The 9251-nt window shown below is 37.0% G+C and overlaps 1 protein-coding gene across 1 annotated transcript in view; it reads left to right on the forward strand.

Moving 5' to 3' along the window:
• The window catches only part of Gigyf2 (GRB10 interacting GYF protein 2), a 173696-nt gene that overhangs the window by 119646 nt on the left and 44799 nt on the right, over nucleotides 1-9251 (forward strand). Inside the window, exon 17 of the mRNA XM_023722065.1 lies at nucleotides 8870-9036. Within this exon, the coding sequence (XP_023577833.1) occupies nucleotides 8870-9036 (167 nt within the window). The remainder of the gene's footprint in view (nucleotides 1-8869; nucleotides 9037-9251) is intronic.

Below are 9251 nucleotides of genomic sequence, written 5' to 3' on the forward strand. Positions count from 1 at the left end.
TATGATTTGAGCGCAAGGCACAGTGTGATGATTAGTGTGCTAATGATATGGGCAAAATGCTTAATTATCTCAGCTCCAGCATCCCAGCTTTATAAGTAGGCAGGTAAATTACTCATTTTTCAGGGGCCGGGGAGATGACTCAATAGACGAAGCGCTTCCCTGGCAAACTCAAGGGCCTGAGTTCAATCCCCAGTCCCGCCCCCAAAAAAATTACTCATTTTTTTCTGTGCTTCAGTCTCCTTAGCCATAAAAGGTGATGGCACTACTTTTGAAGGATCTTAATTGTTTTAAGTGGTGAGAGGTTGAGAACAACTAGAAATGTTACAAATGAGTTCCTTAATAGGTTTCTGTGGTATGTAAGTTGATTAGAATGGGAGGGAAATTCTGAGTGTAAAGGATTTTTTTTGGTGTCTTGATTTCTGCTTTTGAAATCTTTGCTTATAATCTGAAATTGATTATTGACTACCAATATCGGTTTCAGGGCAGCATTTTAGCAAGTACACTTGGTGAGCTCTCTCCAGTGTACTACCTCTTCCATGCTTAGTTTGTACCTTGCCTTATTCTCATTCAGAACATTTATTGCTGTCTGGTCGTGTATATATATATATATATATGTTCATTGTTTACAATGTAAGATACTTCTGGCTGAGGCATCGTGTATATATTTTAATTATATTTCTTTGGGGATAATTGTAGCTTTACATGCATTTGTAAGAGATAACACATAGACAGTCTGTGTGCCCTTTCTTACGGTAACCTTTTATAGAACTATAGATACTGAACTAGATAACAGTACAGATTGAGAACCTTTCCATTTCAACAGGATGTTGTATGTGCTTTCATGAGCACCTGCATTTCCCTTCTACCTGCTTCCTTGTTATTATTCCTTGGAAGCCACAAATACGGTTTTTATAAAAAATTTAAATTGCTTATTTATTTATTTGGTACAGAGTCTCACTGTGCAGTTCAGACTCTTAGTGATCTTCCTGTCCTGTCCAGCACTGGGATTGCAGATGTATGCCAACATGCCCCGTTTCAGTGGCTGGCTTGGCATGGGGCCGGCATGGTATGAGGTACAAGGGATTGAATCTGGGTCCTCGTGCTTGCCAGGCAGGTGCTTAGACTACAGAGCTATCTTGCCAGACCTCTGTTTATTTCTATATTTTAAGAATGTTATGTAAATGGAATCATACAGTATGTAACCTTTGATGCCCTTTGATTCAGCATCACCTCTAGAGATTTATGCAGGTGGCTGCCTGTATCAGAAGAAAGTATGATCAAAAGATAAGCTGAATGTTAACATTTTAAAAATTTATTATATAGTAAAAGACATATTGCTATTAATCTCAAAATCTTTCCCCTACTTATCTCGTTCTTGACATTTGTGAAACAGTTCTGAAAAAATCCTCTTTTTTGTCTTCAGTTGTGTTTTTGTTGCTCAATGTCGTAAATGTATTTAAAACATTTGCCTTACATGGTTATGTTTGACTTTGGGGAAGAACCAGAAGTCTGATCCTGTAAATAGGGTTGCGGCACATTACGGTATTTTTACAAGCTGCCTTCCTTTGGATGGCACTCAGCAGCAACACTGACCTTTTTTATTACCACATCTTATTAAGGCACTCAGGAAAGAGGACTTTCAGAACTGCTTTAGAAAGTGGCAAGAATGATAGGCTAAGTGTGTATAAAGCAAGAGGGAAGATATTCATCATCATTAGCCATTAATGGCAGAATGTCTTTTACTGGTAAAACATGAGTGCATTCCTTTCAGGTGAATGTAGCTGGTAGGTTAAAAGGTGGTTTTATGTTTAGTTTTTACTGCCAGCCTGTTGTTCAGGGTGGCTATACCATGTTGTATACCCTTCAGGCATGTATGAGTGAGTGTGCACTTTTACCAGTTCCCCATCAGCTTTCTTTTGGTCTTTTTGAGACAGTGTCTTGGTGTGCAGTCCACGCTGGCCTTGAGCTCACTTTGTATCCTTGGCTGGTCTCGAACTCACAGTGATCCTCCTGCCTTGGCCTCCCAAGTGCTGGGATTACAGGCATGCCTGGCTGCTTACCAGAATTTGATAATGTTGCTACTTTTTAGTTTTAGTCATTATGGCAAGTGTGTAGCAGTAAATTTTGTCACAGTCCAATTGTAGTTTAAAATTTGCTCTTCCTTAATGGCTAATGATATCTTTTTGTACACTTACTGTCCATTTGTAAATGTACTATCTTAATCATGTTTAAGTGTACAGGTGAGTGGTACCAAATAAATGTGTAATGTTGTGTAACCATCACCACCATTCCTCTTGATAACTCCTTTAATCTTCCCAAATTGAAACTTTAAACAGTAATTCTATGTTCATAGCCCCTCCACTCAGTATTTCTCTTCCTTGGTAACCATGATTTGACTGTCTCTGATTTTGACTCTCTTGTTTTTTCATATGTGACTGATGTATTTCAATTAGTGTAATGTCCTCAAGGTTCATCCTTGTGGTGGTGTATTTTAGAATTCCCTTTATTTTAACAGCTGTGAACAGTGTTCTTCCATATTTTAGCTATTGTGAATAATGCTGCGCTGAACATAGATGTAAAGATTTCTTTTGAAACCCTATTTTCAATTCTCTGGGGTATATATTTAAAAGAATTACTAAATTGTGTGGAAATTCTATTTTTATTTTATTTTTTGTTTTTTTGAGACAGGGTGTTCAACCTGAACTTGCTATGCATTTCAGCCTCTCCTTGAACTCACTTTGTTGCCTAGACTGGTCTTAAACGTGAAGTGATCTTACCTCAACTTCCTGAGTTCTGGGATTATAAGTGTGTGCCACCACATGCAGCTGTTTTTTATTTTTTAAGGGATCACCATGCTATTTTTCATAGCTAATGTATCATTTTACATTCTTACCAAGGAATGTAGAAGGGTTTCAGTTTGTCTACATATAAACTCATTTTTAAAAACATTAGTTGCCCTCAGATGTCTTGTACTATTGATTGCATTTCACTAGTGATTAATGATATTGAGCATCTCATATGTTTATTGATAGCTGGTATGGCCTCAAAAGCATTTTCTTGGGGCTGGTCAGATAGCTCAGCAGATTAAAGCACCTGCTTAAGCATACGCAGAGACCGGGGTTCAATCCCTGGGTGCACTGAGATGGTGATTGAGACTGGGCATGGTGGTGTGTACCTGTAATCCCAGCACTTGGGAGGCTGAAAACAGGAGGATCACTACGAGTCTAGTCTGTGTAGTGAGACCCTGTAGATCCTATGTTAAATACTTAAAAGAAAATAATAAAAGCATTTCTGCTCAAGTTTATCTGCACTTTAAATTTTCTTTTTAACTGTTTTTTGAGAAAGAATTAGTTTTTTGGGTACTGGGAATCAAGCTTAGAACCTTACACTTGCGAGGCAGGCACTGTGCCACTGAGCTATTCCCCAGCCCTAGAGGTGGGATCTTACTGTGTTATATAGGCTGGTCTTAAACTTCTGCACTGTTCTCAGATTTCTGCTTAGTGATCATCCTACCTCAGCCCTCTGGGCAGCTAGTACTATACTCAGGCAGATTGATTTTTTAAAATTTAATTTATTTTTTATTTTATTTTTTTGGTGGAACTGGGGATTGAACTCAGACCCTTGCACTTGCCAGGCAAGTGCTTATTCTGCTGAGCCATCTCCCTGGCCCCTTCCCATTTTTATTTTATTTTATTGGCAGGTTGATTTTTATTTTTACTTTGTTTCTTGTTACTTTTCTGAATTCAGGTATTGATTCCAATGTTAATTTTAAATGTACTTACTTTTTTTGCATATAAGATAGTATCATGTATGAACAGAGAGTTTTACTTCTAATTTGGATGGCTTTTATTTCTTTTCTTTTTTTTTTTTTTTTTCTTCTTTCTTTCTTAATTTCTCTGACTAGAACTTTCAGAATTTCATTGAATGGAAAGTCTTTCAGGCCGGTGAGATAGCTCAGCAGACCAAGAGCCTATTTAGGCAAGTGCAGGGACTGGAGTTTGATTCCTGGTTGGTAATGCATGCTGCTGAGCCTGCCGCTGAATCCAGGTGTGGTGGCTCACACCTGTAATCCCAGCACTGGGGAGGCTGAAAACAGGAGGATCATTGTGAGTCTGAGCTGTGTAGTGAGACCCTGTACCAAATACATTAAAAAAAGAAAAAGTCAGGGCCAGGGACATGGCTCAATAGAATGAGAAGGGCCTGAGTCCTCAGAAAGAAAGAGGAAAGGGGGGGGGGGGAGAGGGAGAGGGAGAAAGCAGAGAGATCTTTTCACCATTGAATATGGTTGTTAATTAGTTATAGGGGGGTTTTCACTCAGTTTTTATCATAAAATAGACTCCTTGTAGTCCTAGTTTGTTAGCTGTTAATTATTATGAAATGGTTAATTCTGTCACTTTTGCATCAATTGAAATAATCACATCCCTCCCTTCTCTATTTTATTCTGTAATATGGTGTATCATCTTGATAAATTTTTATCTGCTGAACCATGCTTGTATTCGAGGAATAAGTCCTACTTGGTCGTGGTATAGAATCTTTTTTTCATGCTGCTGGATTTGCTAGTTTTTCATTGAAGATCTTAGCATCAATGTTCATAAGGTATTTTGGTCTGTAGTTGTGGTTCGTGTATGTGTTATGGTTTTTTTTTTTTGTGGTATCTTTTGTTAGGCTTTGGATTTAGGGTATTTCTGGCCTTACATATTCCTTCTATATATTTTCCTCTTTGGTTATTTGGAAAAATTTGAGAAAGGTTAGTAATAAAGGATAGAATTCTTTAGTGAACACATTAGGACCAGGACTTTGTTGGGAGATTTAAATTTTTTCTTTTTCTCTGTTTTGAGACAGCATCTTGCTGGCCATGAACCTAGTTCTTTTTGAACTATAGCCTACCAAATGCTGGAATTACAGCCATGGACCATCTCACCTGGCTTGTTTGAATATTTTTGTTTACTTAGTCTAGATACTATTCTTTGATTGATACCTTTTCCATATATTTTCTCCCACCTTTTTCTTTTCATCTTCTTAACGGTCTTTCACAGAGCAAAAAGTTTTAAATTTTAATGTTCAGTAAATAAGTTTCTTGTAGAGAGTGTTGCTACACAGCTCAGACTCATAGTGATCCTCCTGTTTTCAGCCTCCCCAGTGCTGGGATTACAGGCATGCACCACCACACTCGATCTCAGTGGATATGGCTCAGTATGCCTGGGGGTGAGGCCAGCGTGGCATATAGTGCTGAGGATGGAACCCGGGTCCCTGTGGCTTGCCAGGCAGGTGCTTAGACTGCTGAGCTATCTCGCCAGCCCAAGTTTCTTTTTTTATAGATTATTCTTTTTCATATTAAGTCTAAGAACAATTTTTTGACTAGCTTTAGATCCCAAAGATTTTTTTCCCCTATATTTAAAAAAAATTACGATTTAAATTCACATTTTTGGTCTATTTAGAGGTACCTTTTATATAAGATATGAGACAATAGGTCAAGGTTATTCTTGTTGTTTTCTATTTATTTTTGCTTTGTCTGTGATGTTCATTTGCTTCTGGCCCCAGGGAATCTTTTCTCTCTAGCATTACTTTTTCCTCCTTTGTCAAAATCTTTGGAGCAATCGGTATGGTTCTTATTTGTAGGTCTTTCCTCTTCTATTGATCATTTGTGTTTGTTCCTTGACCAGGACTGCACAGATGTAATTATTGCAACTTTATAGTACATCTCAAAATTGGGTAGACCTGGTCCTCTCAGCTTATTCCTCTTTTTCAAAATTCATTCTAGCATTTTAGTTTCTTTGCCTTTTCTTAAAAGTTAATCATGTGTATGATCATTATATTTACCAAAATTCTTGGCTGAGGTTTTGGAAGGAGTACTGCTGATTCTCTATATTAAATTGGAGAATTTCTGTCTTGGCTGCATTGATGCTCCAGCCCACCAGCAATACTGTTTATCTTCAGTTTAGAGGTCTTTAGTAGCTTGCATTGGTGTGGTGTGGTTTTCAGTATAGATTCATGAAATTTTTTATTTTTATTTTATTTATTTAATTTTGTATTTTAGGAAAGAGTCTACAGGGTGTTCAGGGTCTCACTACTAGATCAGACTTGTATGTTAGATCATTCTAATTGGTGGTATTGAATCAGCTTTGCATCCTTGAATAAACTCCCTTGCATCCTTAGGATAAGCTTCCTACTCTATCATGATTATACAATCCTTTGTATATATTACCCAATTCTATTTGCTGACTTTTTTTTAATGAGCAGCCAGGGAAGCGCTTATTCCACTGAGCCATCTCCCCGGCCCCAATTTACTATATTCTTACTGCTTATTTACTGCTAGTATATAAAAACACGGTTGAATTATGGATGTTTATCTTGCACTCTGTGATCTTACTGGATTCATTTATTAGTTCAGGGAAACCCCCAATACGCACATGCACACACACCCCTCTACTGGGATATGTCCTCAAGATTCCAAATAGATAGTCATGGCCTTAGTATCTTTATCAGGTTAAGGAAATACTCTTCCATTCTATTTTTGGAGGTTTTATTGTTAGGCATTGGATTTTGTGAGGCATTTTTTCTGCTTTTGCTGATAGGATCATACAGTTTTTCTTTAATTGCTTCTATGTTAGATCATTCTAATTGGTGGTATTGAATCAGCTTTGCATCCTTGAATAAACTCCCTTGCATCCTTAGGATAAGCTTCCTACTCTATCATGATTATACAATCCTTTGTATATATTACCCAATTCTATTTGCTAACTTTTTTTTTAATGAGCAGAATATATTTATTGAGGGAAGGAAAGCTGTCTGAGAGAGGAACAGGAGGGGAGCCCAAGTGGGTTGTCCCTGTCTATTTGCTAATGTTTTGTTAAAGGATTTTTGTATCTATATCAAGCATGTTGCTTTATAGTTTCATTTATTTATTTTTTTAACCCTTAGTATCTGGTTTTATTTTACTTTACTTACTATTTGGGGGTGGGGCAGGGTCTTGGCTATGTAGTTGAGGCTGGCCTGGAGTTCACTATGTGGCCCATGCTGTTCTCCAACTTCCCTGCCTAAGCCTCCCAAGCCCTGTGATTACTTTAGGTACATATTTACTTTATAAACTCAAATGGGAAGTATTCCTCTTCGCTGTTTCGAAGTACTAGAATTGGTGTTAATTCTTCTTTAACTGTGTAGTGGAATTCTCCAGTGAAACCATCTAGAGATTTCTTTTGGGAAGATTTTTAAATTAGAAATGTAATTTAATAGAGTTATTTAAATTTCATTTCCTTAACAGTTATTTAAATTACTTGTTTATATATGTGTGAGTTTGGTAGTGTTTTTTTTTGACAAATTGGTTCATTTGTCTGAGGTACTAAGCACATCTTAATTATTTTTATTTCCATTTGTTCTTCCAAATATTGAGCAAAAGATAGTCTACAGCTTGTGGATTTGTCTGTGTTTTCAATTCTTTCCAATCGTGTTTAGTATATTCTGCGTTTTTGTTGTTTGATGTATACAGATATATAAGTGCTGTGTCTTGGTGAATTAACCCTTTATTTTTGTATATTCTCTCTCTGTCTCTGGTAATTTTACTTGCTCTGGTGTTTACTTTATCTACTAATCTTAACATTTCTATTATCTACCAGTATAATTTTCTTTACATTTATATTTGCATGATCCATCTTTGCATATCTTTTAACTTTCTTATGTGTTTGTAGTTCCTGAGGATAAGTCCAAATAACCCCATCATATGTTGAAAATATTATCAAAAATGTATTTAATGTGCTTGCTGAATGTTGTGGGTTAGCAACACACTGTAGTGCACTGTAGTGTGGGTTTTACATGCTCATTATCACATGACTGACTGGAGCTGTCTCACAACTGTTGCCCAGCCCATGAGAATAGAGGACTACATAGTGTTATCTGCGAGAAGGGCAAAATTTGAAGTATGGTTTCTATGAAATGTGTGTTGCTTTCATGCCATTGTAACATCAAAAAATTCCAAGACAGACTCCATGTCTGGGGAATTCACTATTATGCATTTTCTCATCCTGGGGGTCCCTCGTCAGTCTGTCTTCTTCAGAGTGTCCTTTTGTTTATTTTATATATAAATGTCAATGGTTTAGTTGTACTTAACAGGAAAAGTACATCTGATGCTCTACATTTCTGAAATTGAAATCCTAAGGCTTTGTTTTAAAATTGCCAAATTCTTATTGGTTAGGTCATGTAATCAGTGTTTAGTAAATATTTGTTGAATGAATTCATTAATGTTGTATTTATCAGAATGCTTTGTTAGTTGTGTATATAAAATGCTTGAATATTTCTTACTGTAAAATTATAAAGAATATTAATTTTCCCAAGATCGGGGTTAGTGCTAAGTAAATAGTAGCCCTAGTATAATTGGTTAATGGTTTATATTTTTCCTATCTTCATTTATCTCTGTCAGAACATAAATAATGGGGATCAGCTGAAACATTTATATTCTCTATGCCTAAGTGGTCAAAACTCCAAGTAACTTTGTTCAGTTGCTTCATACTTTCTTTGGCAAATGAGTTATTAATGGGATTTAGATGGAGATAATTATGCTACTTAAAATAATAAAGCACTGCTTAATGTGAGAATGTGGCTTATAACACATAGTTTGTGTGGGGTGCAGCTTAGTGGTAAAGTGCTCACCTAGGACGTGTGCCATCTTGAATTTGATTCTCAGCACTGCCAAACCTACAAACAAAATAGGACGTTTTCCAAAATTGTTTATTAGTTACAAGCCTGTTCACCACCTTTGGTGGTAAATTAAGATAATATAAAATTTTTTATGATGATCAGATACAGGGAATTTTGTTTTGTTTTTGTGTTTTTAGAGCCTAAAAGGATTACTTGTATTTAATTGGTGCCCTTGTAGGTCCCTTCAATAGTCAGGAGATGGCCGAGTGGTTTCAGGCTGGCTATTTCACTATGTCTTTGCTGGTGAAGAGAGCCTGCGATGAAAGCTTCCAGCCCCTTGGTGACATCATGAAAATGTGGGGAAGGGTTCCATTTTCGCCCGGCCCAGCTCCTCCTCCTCATATGGTAAGTGCCTTTCTCACTGGCTTGGGATATGTGTTAGACATAAGGACACTTGCTCCTCTTGGAAAGTGATTGAAATGGATTATAATGGGGGATCTGAATGGGAGGATGAATATGAAGCTGTAATAACCTTTTCTAGTTCATTCTTGTTCTCCCTTACTCTCTCTCCCTCTCTCCCTCCTTCCTGTCCTCCCTTCTTCATATCCTCCCTCCCTTTT

This window comes from Octodon degus, unplaced genomic scaffold (genome assembly GCF_000260255.1).
Source record: "Octodon degus isolate 3935 unplaced genomic scaffold, OctDeg1.0 scaffold00089, whole genome shotgun sequence".
NCBI classification, from domain to species: domain Eukaryota; kingdom Metazoa; phylum Chordata; class Mammalia; order Rodentia; family Octodontidae; genus Octodon; species Octodon degus.